This window comes from Panicum virgatum, chromosome 5K, assembly GCF_016808335.1.
Source record: "Panicum virgatum strain AP13 chromosome 5K, P.virgatum_v5, whole genome shotgun sequence".
Lineage (NCBI taxonomy): Eukaryota > Viridiplantae > Streptophyta > Magnoliopsida > Poales > Poaceae > Panicum > Panicum virgatum.
The window spans coordinates 44,268,100-44,293,725 of record NC_053140.1 but is presented as its reverse complement, the minus strand read 5'-3'; the positions used below and the strand labels follow the sequence as shown (position 1 = coordinate 44,293,725).

Genomic DNA, 25,626 nt, shown 5'->3' with positions numbered 1-25,626 from the left:
GATTTCAAAAAGAAAAGTATATTGTCAAATGTCAAAGCCCACAATGCTTCGGTTGCACTGTACCTCTAGTCCTGAGGCCACATCCAGTGCTGGTTCGACCTCTCAAATCCACAAAAGTCGACATCGAGTCGTGGACTCCATAAAGAAAATAAAAATACTCTCTCCATCCATCCTTTCTCCTCTTGCGGTAGACGCATTTGCAAGCTTCGATTTTGGCTCTGACAACAACGATTCGACTTCCATAGCGTTCACGATTCGATTGGAGCAATGCATGGTTCACTTTTTGCGCACGCTGTGGGTGCCCCGAGGACCAAAGAGATGATGGATGATTGCGGTGCATACCAGATTGAAGGCACAACCTTGCATCCATTAATATGACCATTACACAAAAATATCATACGGCGTTCCAAATAGTGCCGAAACCAAAGACGATCCTTCATAGCCGCTACTACATGCAAACTGGCATAATTTTGTGTGCGTCTAACATTTCGTGTAGACCTTGGAGGTTGCCTATTTTACCCCTAGCTAGTAGCCACCGGAGTCAATGAAGAAATAAGGAGATGGAAGACAACAAATCGTGCAGGGATAACAAAACTGCACATTCAGCTCGAAACGAATTGAGGAGAACCACAAGTCCACAAACGACTCGATGTGAACATAACAGCTATGCAGTATGAACATGAGAGAGATTTCACTTCCAGTATTTCATTGTGAATTAACAAGTTTATGGTTTCGCCGTCATCAAAAAGACAATTCTTCCTCAAAGGGCAGTAAACCAAGCATAAAGGTCACTGTAAATCCTTATTAGGGAAATGTGGAGGGGAAACACATCCATCGGCAGGCTGGCTGGGCATCCTGCATGTAAATACATGTCCTGGCTAACACAGAATAAAACACACATGTTGGCCTCCAAAAAGTTAAAAATTTGCAACGCCTGTGAAGGTGACTGCTTATGATGTGGACTCCTTGGCAATCTTCTCTGCCTTAGCAATAACCTCCTCTATTCCTCCAACCATGTAGAATGACTGCTCTGGAAGGTCATCATACTTGCCATCCAAAACACCCTGTATGATATGTGAAGAAGGTTCAATAGCGAGCATTAACATGAAAAAACAAAGAATGGTTGTCATTTGCATTTCAGTAGAAAGGAAAAATACAAAATTATATGTACATTTAGTATCCTATCGTTGATGATAAGATCCCAAAAGCAGCTAGAATTCGAGCGGCATTTTCCAGGCATGTAGCCAAAACTAATAAAGTTTTAGTACAAAATATCACGGCAGTAAAAGGTGACAAATCGTACACACAAAAATAATAAATAGTTTCAACTTTCAACATAACATATTCAGAATAAAATATTCCTGTGTACATATGTATGTTGCTTTGGACATGGGACAGTCTATATGATGCACCTTTTACAAACAACTTATACACCAATATTTTTTTTGAATAAAATATAATAAAGAGCATTTATGACAAGATAAATGGTAGTCAATTCATTTAGCTGACCTACCGTTCATGTTTGAAGTTAAGAAAAAAAAAACTGTCCTATCCAAAATGACATGCATTTGCATACGTGGGGCTCTATGTTTTTAAAGCGGTAAGGCGAGGCGAGGCGATCCACCACCGACTTATCGCCTAGGCGACGCCTAGGCGGGCTAAGGCGAGACCTTAAGCAAGGCGAGCCGCCACCGCCTTGTCGCCTAGGCAACGCCTTGAAAACAGAGGTGGGGCTCTAATTTAATACCTAACAAACATATCAACTAACTCATTAAATTTCACAAAATTTGACATTGCACAGAGTACCAAACTGTAAGGCAAAGGACACCAACAACAAGCATGTAACTAAATAACACCACTTTGGCAAAGGAGACACTGTTGCAATCATAGTGTATGTCATACCTGGAAACTTTTAACACTCTCCTTCAGCTCAACATACTTTCCTGGTGCACCCGTGAAAACTTCAGCAACATGGAAAGGCTGGCTAAGAAAACGCTGAATCTTCCTAGCACGAGCGACCGTCAACTTGTCATCTTCACTGAGCTCATCCATTCCCAAAATGGCAATAATATCTTGGAGATTCTTGTAATTCTGAAGAACCTTCTGAACACCACGAGCAGTGTTGTAGTGGTCCACACCCAGAACGTGGGGGGACAACATTCTGGATGTGGAGTCCAGAGGGTCGACAGCAGGGTAAATACCAAGCTCAGAAATCTGCACGAGAAACGATCACATTGTACTCATAATAGCAAGAGTAAATCCATAGAGAATTTGTAACTAGATACGAGACAGGCATACCTGACGCGACAACACAGTAGTAGCATCAAGATGGGCGAAGGTGGTTGCAGGGGCAGGATCTGTCAAGTCATCAGCAGGCACATAAATAGCTTGAACAGATGTAATAGAACCCTTCTTTGTGGTGGTAATCCGCTCCTGCAGTCCTCCAAGATCTGTGGCTAGGGTGGGTTGGTAACCCACAGCAGATGGAATACGTCCAAGCAAAGCAGACACCTCAGAGTTTGCCTGAAAGACAGAGACCAGATGTAAAGGTTTTTAGCTTTAATGTACAGAAAGTGATTGGGTGAAAAAGAGATATAATAGAGACCAAACACACAGGTTTTCAGCTGAGGCACACACAGAATCAGCGCACAAAAAAAAATAGAGACTAAACGTACAGGTTTTCAGATGTGCACACATTTTTGTTTTTGGAGGGGGGGGGGGGGGGGGTTAGAGTGACTCTTCAACTAATGTCATCTGCATACTAAATAACAAAAATACCATTGCTTGCTGCACATAAAACAGGAGGATTGCCATAGAACTTACCTGGGTGAAACGGAAAATATTATCAATGAAGAGAAGCACATCCTGTCCTTCAGCATCACGGAAATGCTCGGCAACAGTCAAACCAGTCAGTCCAACACGAGCACGAGCACCAGGAGGCTCATTCATTTGACCGTAGACAAGAGCGCACTTGCTCTCACTCTGCCACAACATACAATGTGAGGAACACTCACCTAACAGATATGGAACCCAATGACATATTAGGAATCTTGGTCGTTTACCTGCTTGTCACCAAGCTTAATGACACCACTCTCAATCATTTCCCTGTACAAGTCATTACCCTCACGAGTACGTTCTCCAACACCAGCAAAGACAGAGAAACCACCTAGATGAAGGAATAAATGGGTAAACATAAAATAAAACACAAAAAAGCTTCATATTATAACAATCATGCTCTGTACAAGCTACACACCATGGGCCTTGGCGACGTTGTTAATGAGCTCCATGATAAGGACAGTTTTGCCCACCCCTGCACCACCAAAGAGACCAATTTTACCTCCTCTTTGGTAGGGTGCAAGGAGATCCACAACCTGATAGAAGTATATGTGTTGCATTAATGCAAGCCTTGCATGATGAAAAGAACCTAGCAAGTCACTTCCAAAGAAAAGGAGGTGTACCTTGATTCCAGTAACAAGAATTTGCTGCTCTGTAGCTTGCTCGACAAAAGCTGGGGCTTCACGATGGATAGGGAGGAAGTGGCTTGTCGCTGAATACAGGAGGAGCAAGCAACAAAGGGAAAATATAAGCATGGCTTTTAATAGTGTATACGTAAATGCTACATGTAAATGCAGGCCATGCAGACTTACTTATATCTCCCTTCTCATCGATAGGCTCGCCAATAACATTCATAATACGTCCTAGTGTAGCCCTACCAACAGGGACCTAGAAAAAACGGTACAAGTCATATATGCAGAAACACAAACAGATGTGTTGTTTGGAAGCTGGCAGTTCCAAAGGTACTAAAGATAACAGTAACAACCAAGATCAGATTCTGTAAGTACCTACAGCCCACAGGTACAGTACACAAATATGAATCTTACATATCAGGCTGTAACAACTTATTTTCATGTCAATGAAGAAGTATGAGTTAACTAGCTGGTATCACAGAACAGAGGAACATATAATCAGCAGGCCACGAATGCTGCACGTTCATGCAAATGACTGTACCTATAGGCGGCATGTCTGCAACATTATAAGCTGCATGAACGACAAGAAAGAAAAGGGAAAAACTTTGAATCATGGGCAGAATTGGATAACTTATGATTATCTTTAGTTTCTACAGTCTATTTTGAGACCTCAAGCCTATACAGGCCCCATCCGTTCAGTGTCACTACCCTTGGTTTGCGCAACTCTGACCACAATGTGAAGCTATACAACTCCGTTTAGATAGAGAAACGAAAATATATGGATCAGCATTTTGAATGTTGTTAAAACATGATGAGAATGCTACATCAGTTTCAATATTTGCAGTTCATATCCTAAACGTTTGGCATATTGATCATCTACAAAATCGGTACTGCATACTCCCAGTTGCAAACAACAGCCAAGGATCTAGAAAGCAAGCATTCACTAGACAATAAATGGATCCGTACGCCCAGATCAAATCTAACACCCGCCGATTCGTCAGATTAGATCCAAATAAACCATCTCAAAACACGAAAATGGACGAGAAAGGAGAGGAAATGGGCTTACAGTGATGGGAGAGCCAGTGTTTAACACACGCTGTCCGCGGACGAGCCCCTCGGTCCCGTCCATGGCGATGGTGCGGACCATGCTCTCCCCGAGATGCTGAGCCACCTCGAGCACGAGGCGGATGTTGTTGTCGAGCACCTCGAGCGCCGTCAGGATCGGGGGCAGCCCCTCGTCGAACCGCACGTCCACGACGGCACCGATGACCTGGCAGACCTGGCCGATGGCGCCGGCGCCGGTGAACTCATCGGTGATCTTGCCACCACCGGTCGTCTTGCCGGTGGACGGGGACGGCGGGGCGGGCGCCGCCTGTGCCGCGGCGGATGAGGCGTAGGCGGCGGCGCGGTTGAGGAGGAAGCCCGCAGGGGACGGGCGGTGGTGGAGCGGCGCGCGGGGGCGCGGGCACGGGGTCGGGGAGGCGGCGCGGATGCGGGAGGCCGAGCGGAGGATGGAGGAGAGGGCCCGGCGCGTCGCCATGGCCGGCGGCGAGGGGTCCGGATCTAGGTTTTCCTCAGCGTGGTGTGCTGGTGTGGGGGAGTGGCGGCTCCGCGCTACGGGAAAGGGTGGGAGGGGTTTGGGGATCGGGGTCGGGGTGGGGGTGGGGAATATGGAGGAAGAGGAGAGGGTGGGGAGGGATTCGCGGCTGGACCTGGTCCGCAGCGGACCGAGAAGAGTGGAGCGCGCTTGATGACTTGTCATTTCGCATCCTCTCTTTTTTTGAGACCGTCATTTCGCATCCACAAGCTCGTGCCTCGTGTATCTTATTATTAATTTGAAGTATTAAATGAAGTCTATTTACAAAACTTTTTATATGAATGAGTTGTAAATCGCGAGACGAATCTAATGAGCCTACTTAATCCATGATTTGCAACAGTGATGCTACAGTAACCATCTGCTAATTATTAATTAATCATGGATTAATTAGCATCATTAGATTCATCTCGCAATTTACAACCCATCTGTGCAAAAAGTTTTGTAAATAAACTTCATTTAGTACTTAAAATTAGTAAGATTTTTTTACAAATTTTTTTTGCAAAAAGAACTAAACACGGCCTTACTCCCGAATAGTTCAGATAATAATTGATTTGCATTAGTAGATTATAATAGTTTTAAGAATAAATATGTATACAACAAAAATTATATTCTTGAAAGTATTAATGCATTGATTACCCGCAAAAAATGCATTGATTAAGTGAGAAATACCTCCTTGGCCTAAGCCATCAAATCATCATGCTGTAAAGTTTGTCAACTTCAATAGTTTTCCTTTATCCAAATAAAACACCATCCTAGACGCACGTGAGCCGGCATACTGGAGACATTTGGAGCGACTGTCAAGTTTGCCTCTCAAATTTTGTTCATATAGTCTCGTGGCATACTATCTTTTATGTAAACCTTTTCAACATATTTATGTTTGTGAATGAAATGAAGACTAAAAGCTATAGATCATGTAGAGATTATTTTCCCACTTCTAAAACTAAAGTGTGCCCCATCTTTTTTTTTTATCCCATCCACCATTTCCCACGAGCCAAACACCACTTGATGGGCCGCGGAAACTGGACAGATTGCAATCCATGACCGAATGCAGCCCAGCCCAGTGTGCACCGCGAACTCGAGCGACTCCAACACTCCGACAACTTGACCAACCGTCCTGCGGACGCTTCTTCTCCCTTCTTCCCCCTCACCGCTCCCCGCTCGCCACCGCCAGTCCGCCGCACCATGCCCTTCTCTGCCGCCGCCTCCAAGCCCTAAACCCTCCGCCGCAACCGATGGCCGCTCTCATATCCTCCTCCAATGCCTCCAAATCGCTCTCCATTAACACATCCGCGGTCTTCCTCTCCTCCCTCTCCTCGCTCCCTTCGACTGACGCCCACCCTATCCTCACTGCCGCCTCCACGCCGCTCCCGCCCGTCCCGGCCTCCGTGCCGCCTACCGCGCTCATTCCGGGCTCGCGCTTCCTCATCGACGCCTTCCGCCACGCCGGGGGCTTCTCTGTCGCCTACTTCCTCTCGCACTTCCACTCCGACCACTACGGCGGCCTAGGACCGTCCTGGCGCCGCGGCATCGTCTTCTGCTCCGCGCCCACCGCGCGCCTCGTCTCTTCCGTGCTCTCCGTGCCGCCGCAGCTTGTCGTCGCGCTCGATGTCGGTGTCCGTGTCACCGTCGATGGGTGGGGCGTCACCGCCGTCGACGCCAATCACTGCCCTGGTGCCGTGCAGTTCCTCTTCTCCTCCCCTGGACCGAACGCCGAGAGGTATGTGCACACCGGTGACTTCCGTTACACGGAGTCTATGACGCACGATCCTAACTTTCTGGAGTTCGTCCGTGCTGACGCTGTGTTTCTGGACACCACATACTGCAACCCCAAGTTCACATTCCCTTCCCAAGAGGAGTCTATAGATTATGTGGTGAACGTGATCAAGCGTGTGAAAGAGGAGAGTTCAGCGGCAGGAGAGCGTGTGCTGTGTTTGATCGCGACCTATGTCGTGGGCAAAGAGAGGATTTTGCTGGAGGTTGCACAGCGCTGTGGGTGCTCAATCCATGTGGACAGCAGGAAAATGGAGATTTTGACAGTATTGGGGTTTGGTGGGGAGAATGGAGTTTTTACCGAGGATGCAGCAGTGACGGATGTGCATGTTATCGGGTGGAATATCTTAGGAGAGACGTGGCCCTATTTCCGACCAAATTTTGTAAAGATGAAGGAGATCATGTTGGAGAGAGGGTACATGAAGGCTATCGGGTTTGTACCAACCGGGTGGATGTATGAAACCAAGAAGGAAGGTTTTGCTGTTAGGGTGAAAGATTCACTTGAGATCCATCTTGTTCCTTACAGTGAGCACTCGAGCTATGACGAGTTGCGAGAATATGTAAAGTTTTTGCACCCAAAGCGGGTGATCCCGACCATTGGAGTCAATGCTGGAAAGCTCGATAGTAAGGAGGCAATTACAATGCAGAAGCATTTTTCTGGGTTGGTAGATGAGACAGCAAACAAACAGGAGTTCTTGATGGCATTCCATCGTAGGTCAACAGATGCTAAATTCTCAATCCAGCATGATGGGGAGGATGCTGTTTTGTTACCAGCAATCACTTCTGCTTCTGAACAACTTGATACTTTGAAGGAGAATATTACAGAGGAAATGAAGAAAGAACTATCAGATTTCCTGCCCTCATGGGTCAGCGGGGAACAGATCATGGACCTGCTGATGAGCTCAGGTGGTGATGTGGTTAAAGCAGCATCTGATTTTTTTGAGCGGGAAAGAGATTTCTTTGAAGAAGCAAATGGTTCTTGTAGCGGGACACCCAAGTCAGAGAAAAACCATACTTCTGATCATGGGTCTTCTGCTGATGTGAGTAGTCAGCAAGAATGTCCTTTATTTTCACAGAAGCCTGCGGAACACTCTACAAAACTGGTAAATTTGACCCCTATGAGAATGAAATCAAATACTCCCAAAAAGGAAAAGAGGAGGGGTTCTGGCACTGCAAACAAACCAAAAAAGAAAGGACGACTAACTTCCTCAACAGAATCTGGTGGGCGCAAGCAGTCCACAATTACAAACTATTTCGTTAGATCTACAGCCACCACTTCTAAAAGTGGTACAGCTGATAAAGTATATGAGGAGGCACACCAAAATAATGTGGAAAGTGACGATCAGTTAACTGATATTGTAAAAACACAAGATCAAAGTGTAGACCAGCTTCTTCAGATTGTAGATGGTGGCATGTCCAGAGAATATGCAGTTTCTTTGCTTGAGAGGGCAAAAGGAGATGTAACTGTAGCAGTTGATATATTTTACACTTCAAGTGAGAACAACAATGTAATTGCTATTGATAAGAATATCGCGCTGCAGATTACGGAAAATGAAACTAAAGATAAATGTAGCAACACAGACCTGGCTTGTGATTCTTCTCAGGCTACTCAAAAGATGCCAAACTTACATTTACAAACCTCTTTATCACAAACCGTTTCTACCAAGATATCGCTGCCAGTTGAAAAGTATCTACCTATTGAGCATGGTTAGCTGCTTGTTCCTGGTCATTTTCCATCTTGTATTCTTGTATGGTAGTCAGTCATGCCATGTATCTGGGTTTCTGCAGCTTGCTGGACAGCAGGACAACTTGCACCATACTTGCACTTGGCTCGCACTTTTGATCTGGTTGAAAAAGAAAAAGGAAAGATCAAAACTATGTCAATATTTTGCAACATGTTCAGGAGGTTTCTGAATGTTTACTTTTTAATTGTTCTAAACATGCTGTTGATTATCCAATATCCACCGAATATGTTCATTACTGGTGGAAATGGTTAATGCCCTACCTTCTGGAATGCAGTTTGCTTGCCTTATCCCCTGATGATGTTCTACCTGCTGTTTATCTATGCACTAATAAAATTTCTCCTGACCATGAGAATATGGTAAGTACACAAATCACATACTTGATCTCTTTCCCAGATTTACTCTATGTTTAGCTACTTCTTTTAAGGACCTCTTTGGAGTGTGGGTCCATAATTTTATGATGAATAAACTGCGTTTCAATACGGTTAATTTGATTCTAATTTTTAGCTTATTAGTAAGTATTGTCAATACTTTTCATGTGAATTGCTTCCCTTTAATCAGTGTTAATGAAAGCATGCAGACCCCAAGTTGTGATACTTTCTAGTATACAGTATGCCGTTCTTAACGTCATGGCTTACTCATGTTTTTTTCAGTATGCTTTTGTTATGCCTCGTGATATGGCAGGCCAATCTCTCCTTAATGTTTGAGAAAAAAATATGGCACTCCAATGCATTAATCTCATGTTTGTTATTGAAGCTAGGAACTGAACATTGGTGGGAGTCTTGTTGTAACTGCTCTGGAGGAATCATTAGGAACCAGCAGATCTAAAATACAAGAGATGTACAAAACTTACGGCGATCTTGGCAAGTACCAATTTCTTATGGGAAGACTTCTAGTGTAATCATTCATTGCAAAGTAAAAACATATGAATGCATTTGCTAGGCTTATGGCAAAATCCAACAGAAGTGTGTACTTTAATTCACTGGTTGTTCCTGATTGAATTTCTGTTATAGTAACAAGTATTAATAATGGATGAATTGTAATTTTGTAGGTAATGTTGCCCAAGAATGCCGTCAGAATCAAACATTACTTGCTCCTCCTCGGCCTCTCTCGATTCATGATGTATATTCCATGCTTCGGAAACTAAGGTATTAATTACAATGTAAAACTCTCTGTCTGCCGTCCTTTGTGATAGAACCCCGTGAATCTTGCCAAGCATGGTAATTAATTAATGAAGATTTAAGTCTCAGTCGTAGCTACTTTGAATTCTCACTAATCTTTTCTTGATGATAATTGCTAACTACAATGTCTATGGTGTTCTTTTCTAGATGATAATTACTAACTACAATGTCTATGGCGTATTGCAATGCAATTTCTGATGATTGTACTTCCAACTCTGTAACTTGATGTGCAATCAGTTCCCAGGGCAAACCATCTTCTGATAGATTTGCATACAGCAATTGACATGATAAATAACAAACAGATCTCGTTAGTACTATATGCTCATTGTTGATATTATTTTTTTTCTAAAGTTTTTCTTTACCAAGTAATAAGAAAATCATTTAAATCTGCAAGACACTCAGGTTTTGTTTGATGCTGTAAACTCAATCCTTTGCTTCGAAGATAATAATTGTCACTTACATTGGATACGATGGATACGGCACAAGTCCCCTTGGAGGGTGATATATAGAGAGTGGGCCTAATGGGCCTTAACACCCCCCCTCAAACTCAAGGTGGAAGTGGAGGATCTGAAGCATTGAGTTTGATTAAATGAAACTGATGTTGTGCCCTGGTTTGTGCTTTTGTGAAGAAGTCAGCAAGTTGTGCTTCCGAGGGCACATATTGAAGATCAACGGTCTTCTGACGACAATGATACCGAGTGAAGGATACATCAACACCAATGTGTTTTGTAAGTTCACGCTTCACTGGATCATGACAAATTTGTATAGCTCCACTGTTGTCACAGAGAAGAGGTGTAGGAGTGTCACAAGAGACACCTAGATCAGCCAAGAGCCATCGAAGCCAAATAATCTCAGCAGTAGTAGTGGCAAGCGCACGAAGTTCGGCTTCAGTACTAGATCTGGATATAGCAGCCTGCTTTTTGGATTTCCAAGCAATAGGAGATGATCCAAGGAGGATACAGTAACCTGTAACGGAGCGACGATCTGTGGGATCACTTGCCCAAGTAGCGTCAGAGTAAGCATGTAGCTGAAGTGGGCTATTGGAATCATAAAGTAAACGTCTTGATCTTGTCCCTCTTAAGTATCTCATCACACGAAGTAAATGACCATAATGAACACAGGTAGGTGCAGATACAAACTGACTGAGAATATGAACTGCATGAGCAATATCAGGCCTGGTAATAGTGAGATAGACTAGGCTGCCAACAATATGTCGATATCGAGATGGATCCTCCAAAGGCGTCCCATCAGTCGGACGAAGTGTTAAGTGAAGATCCATGGGCGTGACAACAGTGCGAGTATCGCTAAGACCAGAACGATTAAGAAGATCTTGTATGTACTTGGACTGAGAAAGATAAATACCTTTCTGAGTTTGCAAAACCTCAATTCCCAAGAAATAACTGAGTGGACCCAAGTCAGACATCTGAAATTCCTTGTTGAGATACTCCTTTACATGAGAGATATGGTCTGGATCATCCCCTGTAATCAACATGTCATCAACATATAATAAAAGCAAAGTGCGTCCTCGTGGAGAGATATGGATGAATAATGCAGGATCATGATCACTGGAAGAGAAACCAGCAGCCTTGATGACAGAAACAAATCTCTCAAACCAAGCACGAGGAGCCTGTTTCAAACCATACAAGGCACGACGGAGACGACAAACATGACCTGAGGGAGCATCTACCCCAGGAGGTGGATGCATATAGACTTCTTCATGTAGATCACCATGAAGAAAAGCATTTTTGACATCCATCTGAGAGATAGTCCAAGAAGATGAGGCTGCAACAGCAATTAAAGTACGAACAGTAGTCATATGTGCCACTGGTGCAAAAGTCTCATCATAGTCAATACCCTGAGTCTGCTGAAAACCTCTGGCCACAAGACGAGCTTTATATCGCTCAATAGACCCATCAGATTTGGTTTTAACCTTGAAAACCCATTTGCATGTGATAGGTACAGCGCCAGAGGGTAAAGGAACAATATCCCATGTACCTGTGCGATCGAGGGCAGCCAATTCCTCAGTCATAGCAAGTTGCCACTCAGGTATACCAGAAGCCTCTTTATAAGAGGATGGCTCAGCAATAACTGCACTAGCACGTGGAAACCCATAACGATCTGGAGGTACAATGGTGCCACGGTCACGAAGACGATATCCCTGATTACAAACATCATGAGATTCATCAGTGTTAGTACAAGCATCAGCAACAGGAGCATCATCAGGACTAGCCGTGGGAGTAGAGCGAGGACGACGAGTGTAAGTCTGGGTGATAGGTGGTTTAGAAGAGTAAGAGGAAGATGACGTGGAAGTGGAAGGTGGTGCAATGGGAATGAGGACATCAGGTGTGGATACAGTAGATGATGGTGGCATGGATGAAGGATCAGAAATGGGAGGAAGACACATGAACGAGGTGGACTCTGTGGAAAAGGATGAAGAGTGAGTGGACGAGTTGTAAAAGAAGGGTCGGTTTTCATTAAAGCTCACGTCTCGTGAAATACGAATGCGACGAGAAGACGGATCATAACACCGATAGCCTTTATGTTCAAGGCTATATCCAAGAAAAACACACTCAACAGATTGAGCAGTCAATTTAGTCCGCTCACGGGGTGCTAACAAAACATAACACATACAGCCAAAAACTCGAAGATGATCATATCGTGGAGGAGTCCCGAAAAGAACTTCACCAGGTGGTTTGCCAGAGAGTTTGGATGATGGTTGTCTATTGATGAGATAAACCGCAGTAGAAACAGCTTCACCCCAAAAGTGCGAAGGTACAAAAGAAGATATCAAAAGAGTGCGTGCAGTTTCTATGATATGACGGTGTTTGCGTTCAGCCACACCGTTTTGTGCATGAGCACCAGGGCAAGAAAGCTGAGCAAGAGTACCCTCTGAGGTTAGGAACTGGCGAAAGCTATCAGATAAATATTCACCACCAGAATCAGAACGAAAAATTTTAATAAGGGCAGAAAACTGGGTGTGAACCATGCGAGCAAAGGATTTATAAATAGAGAGCAACTCAGAGCGGCGTTTCATGAAGTAAAGCCAAGTATAACGAGAATGATCATCAATAAAAATGACATAATATTTATGACCACCTTTTGAAGCAAAAGGTGCAGGACCCCAAACATCAGAATGGACCAAGTCAAAAGGTCTAACAGAGTGAGAATCACTAGTAAAATATGGAAGTTGTATTTGTTTTCCAAGATGACAACCCTTACAATGAAGACCAGACTCAACAGAAGTAGGACCTAAGCAACCTGACTTTACTAGAGTAGACAAACGGGATCCACACAAATGGCCAAGACGATGATGCCATTGGGCAAAGGACGCAGCAAAAGCAGACGCAGCGGAAAGCACTCGAGCTGGAGATGCAGTGGATGAAGGTAGGCGCAAGGTGTCTAAGATGTAGAGGCGAGGAGCAGCTCTACGGCGACGGCCAGTCCCAATCACTTCCCCTGTGCGTAGATCCTGTACAAAGCAAGATGAGTCATCAAATCCAACAAAGCAATTGTGGTCTGTAATTTGTCCTACTGAAAGGAGGTCCATAGATAGTTCAGGGACAAAGAAAATATTAGGGACAGTAAAATGAGGATCACAAAGAGAACCCTTATGAGTGATGTAACATAAAGTACCATCAGCAGTCTGCACAGAAGCACCCTCTGTGACAGGCGTAGTAGAAGCCAACTGCGACTGATCAGATGTCACATGAAAAGAGGCTCCTGAATCAAGAACCCAAGATGACGATGAAGTACCAGCAGATGAAGTGGCAGCAACAGCAACTGAACCTCTAGGAGATGGTCCTGCACCACGACCACGAGTAGCACGACGAGCACGGAAATCAGCCAACTTCTCCGGGAACTTAGCAAAGCAATTCTCAGAGCGATGAGTGGTCTTGTTGCAATGCACACAGGGCTGAGAAGAGGAACTCCTAGGCTTCTGAGCAGCAGCCAACACACTGTGAGAGCTCACACCAGTAGTATAAGACATAGACTTAAGGCGAGTCTCTTCAGCAAGTAACTCAGACAATGCCTTAGCCATGGTGAGAGTGTCAGAACTGTGAAGCAATCGTGCACGAAGAGAATCAAATTCAGCTCTAACTCCCATAACAAATCTGTAGGTGAAGAACTTCTCAATGAATTGATGAGCTGGACATGGAGTAGTTGTACAAGCAGGTACCATAGAGAGCAAAGTACTCATCAGACGATCAAAAGCTGAATAATACTCATCAATAGATATATCATTTTGCTCGATGACATGAGTTTGTTGCATAAGAGTATGTAAAAGAGCACCACTGTCCTGAACAAAGCGATTCTTCAAATGAGACCAGATCTCCTTGGCAGTATTGAATTTGGACAAACTCATAATCATGGACTGTTTAGTGCTGTTGACCATGGCAGCCATCACCTTGCCATCATTAATCTGCCATGTTTTGAGATCAGCAGCATTGCGCCGATCATCGGCGAGAACTGGTGCATCATCAGTCAAATGGAAGAGTAATCCATGACCCCTAAGTGCAGTCTGAACACAAAAGGCCCACTCGGGATAGTTCTGACCATCAAGCACAATACTAACAACAATAGAATTGACTGCCATGAGGAATAATGAAACTCAGCACAATCAACAGATGTATCTTGATGCACCACCAAAAGAGACAGAGTAGTAGCAGAACAACGAGCCACAGCAGAGCACCAGCAAGCAGCAAGTGCAGGAGCAAGCAGCAGAGCCGCACGTCACAGCAGTGGAGCACAGAGTAGCAGCAGAACAGAGCAGTAGCAGGCAGAGGTGAATGAGTACCAGAACAGCCGCTCCCCTCCCCCCTGGTTCTGCAACAGACGGTGCAGGGGCGCAGCGATGGGCGGCCCCGACAGGCGGCCGCGACAGGCCGCGGGCGGAAGGGGGCGGCGGATCCCGGCCGCGACGGGCGGCGGATGCAGCACCCCCCCTTCCCGCGGCCGGACGAGCGGAGATGGAGGCGGGGCGGAGGAGCTGCAACGGCGGACGGACGGGCGGCGCTGGACGGAGCAGACGGCGGTGGCGGATGAGGACAGCGCCGGCGACGGAGCGGCGGCTGGGACGGCGCGGACGGCTCGGATCCGCCGGGGACGGGGCGGACCGGCAGCCGGGAATGAAGCGGCGGCGCGGCCGGGACAGAGCGGCGGCCGGGCGAGGATGGGGCGGCGGCGGACGGCGCGCCGTTGGTGGAAAAAAAAAAGGAGACCTAACCCTAACCTTGCTCTGTTACCATGTCACTTACATTGGATACGATGGATACGGCACAAGTCCCCTTGGAGGGTGATATATAGAGAGTGGGCCTAATGGGCCTTAACAATAATAAGTCATATCTTGCATGATGCCGTTTGTTTTTGTGGGATGTTCTGATAAAGGATTATCTTTTATTGTTCTTTATATCATAATTTTTTTGGTTAGTGTAATATCAGGTAGTGGGAGCGCTGGAAGAAGAAAAATTCTTGTCTTGCATCTTATTCGGTCTTGTAGGGAGATGGAAATGAAATTTCTTGTCAGAACACTGGTAAGCCACCAACTCCTTTCTTCCTTGTAGTTTACAATTTTTATTCTGATGTTGTATTGCATGGAATCATTGCAGAATGCAGATTGTACATGGGTTCTGTGGTTTTGATCTTATTTTGATCTTAATTGCTTATATTTATCTCTCTCAATCTGAAGTTTTCGAGTATTGTTTTACTGTGTACAACTTTCATGCTTTTACAATATTTTGAAATTCTACCGTCTTCAGATATGGGGAGGGTTGGAGCTTAACTTTATTCTGCATTTTGTTGTTATATTCCAGTGACATGCTTCTATGTCTATTAAGTTAGCTGTAATTCATTGTTCAGTTGATCCCTCCTTGGGATTTAGTATATAGTAGCTGATACATGCTACCAAACTGTGTCCTAACTTCTACTAACCTCCACCACTTCTTTTTTTGTGTGTGTCTATGTTTGCCTAATAGGTTCGTAACTTGCGTATTGGGGCTATGATGAAAACAATATTACCTGCGCTTGCACATGCTGTTGTTTTTGATAGAAAGTGTGCAGGAGATCCTGCAGTGTCCTTGGAAGGCATAAAAACACAACTACAGGTTTGTACGAACATGAAATTTCTTTTGTGCAAATTATGTCAGGGGAGGGCTTCAGCTTGTTCATAACCCAAGCGGACCCATAAGGTTAGCAAAGGTGGCTCGGAGTGGCACAGACAGATCTTCAAATTTTCTTATAAACCACTCTACAACAGCCAATTTTGTAACTTCATTTATGTATTTATTTATTTATTTATTTATCTTTTTACAAGAAGTTAATATCCATAGAGCATATATGAAGGCTCCTCTGATTTACTACAGTGCTTAGGGATTTAGTCTTGATTGTGTCCCTTGCTAGCAAATTTCTTTCTAAAGAAAAAGAGGAATTTGGAACACTATATTAGACCACAATGCTTGAATTCCAAAAGCTTTACTTTTATTTTGTTCTTATGATTTTTGTAACCTCAAGGGTAGCCTTCACTCTCCATTTTAGCAGTCTAATTATATTTTGTTCTATAACACATATTATTTTGAACCATTTTTTTTATATTTGTACCTTCTTTTATTTTTTGCACAGAGTCTTTCAACTGAAGTTGCCGAGGCATACAATGTCATTCCTAATCTGGTAAGTGACGGAACCAATGGCTCTGTGTCATATACTCATATACAGTCGTGGTACAAAATTTCCTAGCTTTGGTTGCATCCTAACTGTTCACATTCCTAGAAATTAGACTTCTTGTACATGAAACTTTGTGGACTTACCTAAGCTGTAGGCTTTATTACACAACTATCTCAACACAGTAAGGTCAGTACAAACTGTAATATAAAATAATCTCTCAAGTCTACTTTGTCATTGTACATTGGCCCTTTTAAAAGGTATAAATGCTTGATGTTTCATATCAAAAGGCATTTTTCCTTGACAGAGAATAGTTTGCTCCAATCCAACAGTAAGGATTGCTATTAGTCTATTTATAAATAAATGGCGCAGTTGGTAGCTAGGATGCTTTACAGAGGTGATAGAAATGAGTAACATTGTGAAATATATCTGTCAAATAATAGTAATTAAACTCAACTCAGAACTAAAATAGGATGATTCTCGCTTCAAGAGAGAGTTTGCTTCTGCTGACGATGATACAATATTTGTCAGGATCTGCTCATTCCTTCTCTTCTGAGAGAAGGAACTGCATTTTCAGCTTCATCCTTGGCAATGGTGCCTGGCACACCTCTTCCACCTATGCTTGCAAGGTATGTACATGTCTGAATGAGTGAATTGTATTTCAGTTTTTAGTTTTAATTATTTGTTCCTTTGCTTGAATGAGTGAATTGTATTTCAGTTTTTAGTGTTAATTATTTGTTACTTTGCTGCTTTTCAGAATTACTAATGGGTTGACTCAAGCACTGAAAGCTTTTGGTGGCAAATCATTTACGTGTGAGTACAAGTAAGTCCATTGCTCTCTTCCTCTGTTAAGATACTGTTCTGAACATAGCTACTTAAATAACTATATGGTTGTTTTAACATGGAATTAATTTATGAATTACTTAGTACAACCCCTAGGCATCCAGTTGTACCATGGTTCAGACAGGTTTGCATGCAGTATCTTAATAGCTTAAACCTTACCGGGAGTTTACTATCACTCTGGAGGAGAATTTCAAATTCTTGACAGCTCAGAAGAATCAATACTGAAAGAAATAACTCCATCTTTAAGCTAAGAAAAACTAATGTCAATATTTGAAGGATCATGAAAACTCAGAAGTGCACAGGAAGCAAGTTGTGACTTGGTAGGGAATATGATCAGACATTTGCAAATATGAAGTTTAGGTTTATTATTGACCAGAAGTAGATACAAGCCTAACCATTCACCATGGCCCATGCTTCGAATACAAAAACTTTAGAATTTTCTTATCAATGTTACTTCCAGGTATGATGGTCAGCGTGCCCAGATTCACAGATTACTTGATGGATCTGTGCGAATATTTTCAAGGCATATGAAAGAATCAACTCCCAGATTTCCTGACCTAGTGAACATGATTACGGAGTTGTGCAGGCCCGAAGTGTCCAGCTTCATACTGGATGCTGAGGTCAGTTTAATCACAAGGGGTCGTCATCTTTTTTTTTCATGATATCACACTTCTTTACCCTCAAACTTTTTTTAATATATATTTGTGCAAATTAAGGTGGTGGGAATCGATAGGAAGAAAGGAAACAAGTTGATGTCATTCCAAGAACTATCTTCAAGAGAAAGAGGAAACAAGCACTCCTCCATTGCGATCGATAACATAAAGGTGATTATGCGATTTATAAAGCACATTACTGCTTTGGGCCGTCAGTATTGTCTTGTGTTGTATTTTTATAGTGCCAATAAGTTTTAGAACTTAGGCATAATTTCTCTAATTAGTCATTTATGGTTCACAGCTTGAACTGAACAATTCATATTCCCATCCCAAGTTCCCAACTCCCTAGTGCCCTTGTTATCTTCAATGATTCATGTATTGCTACAAATAATCGAGGTTTTTTGGTGTTTTTGCCCCTGCTTTGAAGTGCATTTGTGGTTTTGCCCTTGTTTTTTGACTTTGTGATTTTGCCCTTTACTTTTCACAAGTCAATGTGATTTTGCCCTTGGTCTTTGCATATCGGCCCCTGTTTTACCGTTGACTAGGGGTGAAATCACATTGACTTGTGAATAGTAAAGAGCAAATTCACAATGCTAAAAAATTGAGGGCATAATCACAATTACACCTCAAAGTAGAGGCAAGAACACAAATACGTCATGTTGCAGATTCGGCAGTAGATAGTTTTTTTTTTTCCCGAACACGCAGGAGGGCTGTGTATCTTTATATTAAGAAGGTGATAAAGAGCCCGTACAAAGCCAAAAAAAAACTTTATGGTGTGTAGTGTGTTTCAATTGTACTTAGCACATAACTTATATAGTACTTGTTCAATCGGAATACATGTAGCCAAGAAGTATCTAGTAGGAGTATGGAGCATTTTTATCCACATGGTAATGTATTGACGTCTCTGCAGGTTGACATTTGTGTGTTTGTTTTTGACATCATGTTCTGCAATGGAGAGAGGTAACATTAATGAGCACTTTTGAATTCTTTCTTTCTGTGAGAATTTCAGAACAAACTTATTTCTAAGAATTTGACCTTCTTTTAAAGGAAAAGTTCTAAGTACAGGACCTCTGTTGGTCAATCACTTTATTCTCATGGCCTACCCCTACTGTTGTTTGGAGTTTTAATGTACCACATTTCAACCGCATCTTACTTATTTAGTTTGCTGGTGATGTAAAGTTACATACTCTTTTCCGAATCTACAGAATATGAATGGTTCACAGCAATATTATTGTTTTTGTTTATTCATACATAAGGTTGAGGTTGAAATTTTAAAGGGTACTACATTAATCAATAGTTTATGCAGCAGATCCTCATTTTTCTTGTGTGTTTAAATTGGAAAGTAATTTCGTAATTGCACTTAAGGAGGTGTTTGCACTTGACACACTGCCATGGAAATGTCCACCAAAAGCTATATGAAATGAAGGCAGTTGAATATTAGTTGCTGCCATGCAGAACATTATTGTCTTATTCAAAATATGAGGGGTTTTACATTGTTTCCCCCCTGCAGGCTACTGGATTGTCCTCTTCGGCAAAGAAGGAAGTGTATGTTTCAGTATTAGAGAAATTGCACACTTTGTCGAGTAAAGTATCAATGGGTGCCATTAAACTTCTTCCTGTTTTTTCCCTTTCATTGCAGACATTCACGACTTGTTCCAGGAGAAGCCAGGATATTTCGAGTTAGCTCAGCAGCTAACCGTAAGTTCCATCCCTGAATTGCACTTTCCATTTCATGCCTGCATTGTTATTTTGAACATTATTTTGTGACTATGACAATATGGGCTTACCTTCTCAACTTCTCCATCTTAATATACCACTTCTTTCCTTTTTTCTGCTTATCAAGACATTGTGGGATGCTTAGGTATATGACCCTCTCCTTTTCTTGTCTTTGACTTTTTGACGTCATTGACATTACTCAAATTAAAATATATGCTGCGCAGCTTGACATTATAGCATCTCAACATGGATTACTTTGTAAGTTAGTATATGTATCCTAATATCAAAATGCTAGTGTAGTAACCTATATGTTTCTGCCAAATGCCTGCTTGGTTAATGGATGAGCATGACCATTCACATCAACCCTCCAATCTCAAGTTCAAAGCATATGTGATTTGCTCTAGAATTAGGGGGTGTAAATTGATGACCCTTAGGTGCACCTCCGATCCTCTTAGGTCAAATATTTGTACTACTTCTCCAAAATGAGGTCCTATTTTAGAGAAGTATTTGAACTAAAGAGGGTTGGAGGTGCACCTAAGGGTCACCAATTTGCACCCCTATCTAGAATAACATGCACCTTCTAATTCGCATTGCCATGAACTTGCATAACCTTACTTCGTTTATTAACTGTACACTATACATGGATGCTTGTAACTGCACATTAATCAATCAATTTCTACCATGTAGGTAGAAGCCAGCGAAGCGTCACCGGACAACTCTAGCACTTTGGATAGAATGAACACATTTTTCAGAAAGGCATGCGAGTCTTCTTGTGAGGGTATAATGTTGAAGACTTTGGATATTGATGCTGGATACTCTGCTTCCAAACGCTGTGATTCATGGTTAAAGGTGCAAACATAGTTCACTAATGAAGCAATGTTTGACATCTTTTGTATTTCCTGAAGTATATGCCCTCATCATTGTTTGCAGGTCAAGCGTGACTATGTGGAAGGCTTAGGTGATAGCCTTGACTTAGTTCCAGTCGGTGCATGGTATGGAAATGGACGGAAAGCTGGATGGTACGTTTAGCTCCAGTGGGTTCTCTTTTCTATCTTTTTATCATTTTACTGAACAATACTGACATAGTGTGTACAAATTGGTCTGTACAGGTACAGTCCTTTTCTTATGGCATGCTACAACCCTGAAACCGAAGAATTCCAAAGTGTATGCCGTGTTATGTCTGGGCTCTCAGATGAGTTCTATAAAGAGGTACGGCTGTATTGCTGCTTGGATGTTTCAACAAAAGACTTGTTCCTAGTACCATTACATCTTTAATAAGATGATCGGCATTTGTCTACATGCTTGAATTTGAGGAGCTGATCCATCCAATCTGTTTGTTTTCATTCGAATGGTTTTGATATTATGTGGAAGCTTATATAACACCAATCGTGCGGGAATGATCTTAAAAGTGAAGGCTAAGAACTCATATGATCATCGATGGAAATTTGTGAACCTTTTTATGATGCTCCTTACATTGTGAATATGTAATTTTCTGTATCTTTGTTTATTATCTCTATATTCAATTGCAGCTGAAAGGAGATACTAGCTAATATATATGTGGCATGAGTTATTTATTGTTTTATGCTTCGAATTCAATGTAAATCATATACAGTGTAATAGTCCTCTAGATTTGTAGAAGCACCTTCTATTATGCTTTTGATATTTGGTATTTAATCTCAGATGAAGGAGTTTTATTCTGGGGAAAGGATACTGCCCAAGAAGCCTGTTTACTACAAAACAGATGAGCAACCAGAGGTGTGGTTCACCACAGAACAAGTTTGGGAGATCCGAGGGGCAGGTAACCTGAAAAAACCTCTTACGAACATTTCCACTTGCAGTGTGTATCATAGGTTGATAGTTGCTACCAATACTAATACCGCATAGGCTACACTTATCACGGAGCAATGTATCATGGCCAGCAGTGTGTTTATCCTCCTTTTTTCCCCTTGCAGATCTCACCCTATCCCCTGTTCACCATGCGGCCATTGGGCTTGTCCACCCATCGCGTGGCATATCGGTGAGGATGCCGAGGTACATCCGCTCGGTTCCAGATCGGAGCCCAGAGGATTGCAGCACAGCCACTGATATTGCCTCTATGTTCAAAGCTCAGACCCGGAAGATGGATGTCAGCAGAGAGGGCCCGGAGTAGGGATGCAAGCGAGCGGATCAGGTCGGCCCATTGCCTCGTCCTAGCTTTTCTTTTGTTTGCCTATTTTGTATACAAAAAATGAACTACCGGTGAACAAGAACAACACCACTGGTGAAATGGTGAAGTGTCACCACTGATCCCCCCCTGGCTTCCAAAATTTCCATCTTTTTGTACAGAAAACAGAATAGTTGGAAGCAAAAGCAAAGATCTTATTTCTCTTTTTTTTTCTTCTAGCTGACAGCATGTAAGTACCTCCAGATAGCAGTTTTTTACTACAACACCAGCCGATGGATCGTCAAGATTCTGTTTCGTTTGGTCTTTGTCCAGCACTGCGAGCCCCTCCGTAAAGATTGGGCGGAATCTGTTGGAAACATGCCCCCAGAGACAATCATATTTCCTTATATTCATGGTTAATAAAGTGTAACTTGAATATTCATGGATGATAACTTGTATTGATTAATGTTTATGTGAAGTATTTGTGAAACTCTATACTTGTATGAATATTCTAAAATATTCCTAGTCGGAGTTTATGTGAGGACACACATGAATATTAGATTAGCACATGTATTAGTTGATTGACTACGTTTCATAAGTCATGGACATGGGGATGTCAAATTAATAATGTAGGCTCATGTGAGACATGAGACTGAACTGACCCAACACGAGATGATTTCTCATTACACAATATGTACGTTGTGTCCTAAGACCTGAGATCGTCGTATGTACTCAAGATGTGAACCGATTTACTTAGGAGCCATCAAACGTTGCACCGTAATAGGGTAGTCATAAAGGTGATTTTCGAGTTTGTCAAGAAGCATGCTGTGAGACATAGTCGGTCAAGATGGGATTTGCCCCTCTCTACAAGAGAGATATCTCTGGGCCCCTCGAGTGATTCGGATCAGGAAATGCATGGCCATGCTGGGGTTAAGAGTTAACCAAGTATTTCGAATCACAGTATCGAGAAAGAGTGGTCGGCTTTAAACTCACCAAATATCGTGAGGCAAAAGGAATATCATGTATATGATATTGTGGAGGCTCGTCTGATATGATCTTTGTGTGTGTTTAGGAGTTGATATGTCTTGCTAGAGGCCACTGTCTACTATTGGGCCGAGTAAGAGTACTCGGGCCATGTCTATTCGCATATGAGTCCATAGGGTCACACACTTAAGGGAAAAAAACCCGATAAAAATGAGATCTGAATTAGACTAGGCTTAGGTGCACTAATGGGCCTTTTCGGCCCAAAAAGAGGGCGCCCAAGGTGGGGCCCAAGGCAACCCACCTAAGGAGCTATATAAACAGAGGGAGGGGGCGCCTAAAAACCATAGTCCTTTTACTATTCACGGTACTGTTCCCCGTGAATAGTAACGCCGTCATGAACAGTAGCCGCGTTGCGCTACAGCTCCGCCCCTCCTTCGCGCCCAAGCCCTAGGTCGACTTTGCGGACCTAGCAGTTTGTATCGCGACGCTTCTTCCCGTACGTGTGGATACCTTGGAGGTGCCGCATCTGCTGCACAAGGACGAGCCGCACGAGAGGAGGTTCTCGCAACTGCACTGCCGGCTTTCATCTGCACTACACCAACGCGCTGCAGAAGTTCCGCAACCGCACGTCTAGTGGTAATCCCGTTATCTATAACTGCAGTAATCCTGATTTATGTGGTAGAAAAATTTTATTTTTGCTACCCCATATTCCTACAGTGGTATCAGAGCCAGTGCTGTCTCGTTATAGATTCGGATATGTGCATATGGAGATATGCGTATTTTCATATCGATCTATGACCTAGTTTCGTAAACTAGCTGCGAAGGTTGTGCAACAACATACTCCTACCGGTCGGTTTTCCGCCATCGGAGTTAAGTGATGCACATAAACCCGGTCGATGCGGTTGGAGATCAATGTGATGGGTCGAATTGAAACTTAGGGCATAAGCCAGATGCATGAGATGCATAGGGCAGTAGATTGGATCTACTGCGAATTCCGTTTTTGTTGCAAAAGCGTGTTTTACAGTAAAACAGTCATAACTTTTGCATATGAACTTGTATTTAGGCGAATTTTATATCGATTTGTATCTACAGAAAAAGTTAGACTTGTTCAGAACGGGAACGCTATTTTCGCGAAATTTAGATTTGCGAAATTCGGCCCAGAAGATAGAGTTTTCGGCGTTTTAAGTTCGGACGTCGGAATCGCATAACTCTGTTTTGCAGGTTTTGTGATCGGTATGGCCTCTATGTGTATGTGATGCATGTGAGTAATAATTCCATGACCTGCGTGTCGTGATTATGACAATTCGGCTGAAGCCATATGAATTGTTGCATTTGATGTAATGGCCTGCGTGACAACCTATGATGATCCAAGTCGTGAATGTAATTTTATCTACTAGCTATTAGGTGTAATAGCAAGTTCTAGTTCTTGGAGTTTTCATCACATGAAAGATGGTGCACATGTACATGGAGATGGAGATCAACATGGTGAACAAGTTCCATGAAGATGGAGATCTACATGGCGAACAAGTTCTATGGAAATGGAGATCACCATAAGAATAAGGGCCATACTGATTCACAATTATGTACTTGCCGTTCTTGACGTTTTACTACTACGTGCGTCATAGTAGAAGTAGAACGATCCCTCACAAATTTCGAGCTATCATGCCCTACCAACTAAACCTTGCACTGTCCTATGTCTTGTAAGATTGGTGGTGGGTCTATGAAATTGGGGCACCACTGGTTTTTCTTGACTAGACAGGCTGTATCGGATACATGCACGCATAAAGAGTTGGTTAGCTTGACAATGTCATCTTAACGGTTAAGGACCTTGGGGCATAAAGGTTGGGAGCGAGACATGGAGATGTCACCCAACAACAAGAGTCATATGTGATATGATTAGCAAAGAGTTGCTTACCGATCTATCTAGTCTTCTAGCGGTGATGCTAAAGCTCACTAGTCGACTTGATAGGTGTGGGTCTTGAATCGCTAAGAATCAATAGAGGGATATTGATTTTAGTGGGAGTAAATTCTGTTAATTGCTTAAAGTCGTTTACTCCATCATGAATACGTTTGTCTTAGTATTTTGCATTATTATTTTGTTGTAGATCATGGTCCGCAATAACACCCAATCCTTTTCATTGCGTTCGGTCCTTGAGAAGGACAAACTGAATGGGACTAACTATGCGGATTGGATCCGCAACCTGAGAATTGTTCTCAGGGCAGAGAAAAAGGAAGATGTTCTGGATACCCCATTACCAGAAGAGCCTGCTGATGATGCACCTGCTGAGGAAAAGACTGCTTACAGAAAGGCTTGTGACAACAACCTTGAAATAAGCTGCCTTATGCTCGCTTGCATGGAACCTGACATACAGATGTAGTTCGAGACAAACCATGAGGCACACGATATGATCGTGGTGCTTCAGGACATGTTTCAAACTCAGGCCAGAACTGAAAGGTTCAATGTGTCCAAGGCCTTCTTCGAGAGCAAGTTGGCAGAAGGCGCTGCAGTGGGTCCGCATGTAATCAAGATGGTTGGTTACACACAGAGGTTGGAGAAGCTGGGCTTCCCACTTGGCCAAGAGTTGGCTACTGATTTTATTCTCGCCTCTTTACCGCCAAGCTATGGGAACTTCATCTCGAACTACCACATGCACGGGGCTGAGAAGGGCTTGAATGAGCTGTACGGCATGCTCAAGACGGCAGAGAGTGACATCAAAAAAAGCACATGTGGCGGCCATGTGATGGCTATCCAGAATAAGCCTACTTTCAAGAAGAAAGGTTCTTCTTGGAAGAAGAAGAAAGGCAAGGCTAAGGTTGCGAACCCCAAACCAAACCCTACACCCAAGGCTAAACCTGGACCATCTGCAGACAAGGAG

The 25,626-nt window shown here is 43.0% G+C and overlaps 2 protein-coding genes across 4 annotated transcripts; one reads left to right on the top strand and one right to left on the bottom strand.

Moving 5' to 3' along the window:
* Positions 1-667: 667 nt before the first annotated feature.
* LOC120707644 (ATP synthase subunit beta, mitochondrial-like) lies at positions 668-5,180 on the bottom strand. The gene is made up of 9 exons (XM_039992589.1): positions 4,534-5,180; positions 3,648-3,723; positions 3,459-3,547; positions 3,254-3,371; positions 3,063-3,166; positions 2,824-2,982; positions 2,299-2,523; positions 1,903-2,214; positions 668-1,064 (listed from the first exon to the last, which is right to left on the bottom strand). Exons 1-9 carry the CDS (start codon positions 5,005-5,007, stop codon positions 951-953), a joined length of 1,671 nt encoding a protein of 556 aa, XP_039848523.1. The 5' UTR covers positions 5,008-5,180; the 3' UTR covers positions 668-950.
* A 987-nt stretch (positions 5,181-6,167) lies between these two features.
* LOC120707642 (DNA ligase 6-like) lies at positions 6,168-22,259 on the top strand. 3 transcript variants are annotated; one of them, XM_039992588.1, is made up of 21 exons: positions 6,168-8,541; positions 8,623-8,740; positions 8,854-8,935; positions 9,337-9,439; positions 9,628-9,724; positions 15,186-15,288; positions 15,730-15,858; positions 16,373-16,420; positions 16,943-17,040; positions 17,169-17,234; positions 17,715-17,874; positions 17,971-18,078; positions 18,818-18,867; positions 19,418-19,452; positions 19,547-19,605; positions 20,311-20,472; positions 20,554-20,642; positions 20,733-20,832; positions 21,304-21,421; positions 21,576-21,793; positions 22,007-22,259. In XM_039992588.1, the coding sequence occupies exons 1-20, from the start codon at positions 6,297-6,299 to the stop codon at positions 21,770-21,772; spliced, it is 4,167 nt and encodes a 1,388-aa protein (XP_039848522.1). In that variant the 5' UTR covers positions 6,168-6,296; the 3' UTR covers positions 21,773-21,793; positions 22,007-22,259. The 3 variants fall into 3 exon arrangements, with proteins under 3 accessions (XP_039848522.1, XP_039848521.1, XP_039848520.1); XM_039992587.1 differs by having other exon boundaries at positions 6,297-8,541; positions 22,031-22,259; XM_039992586.1 differs by having other exon boundaries at positions 6,297-8,541; positions 22,014-22,259.
* The last annotated feature ends 3,367 nt before the right edge of the window (positions 22,260-25,626 follow it).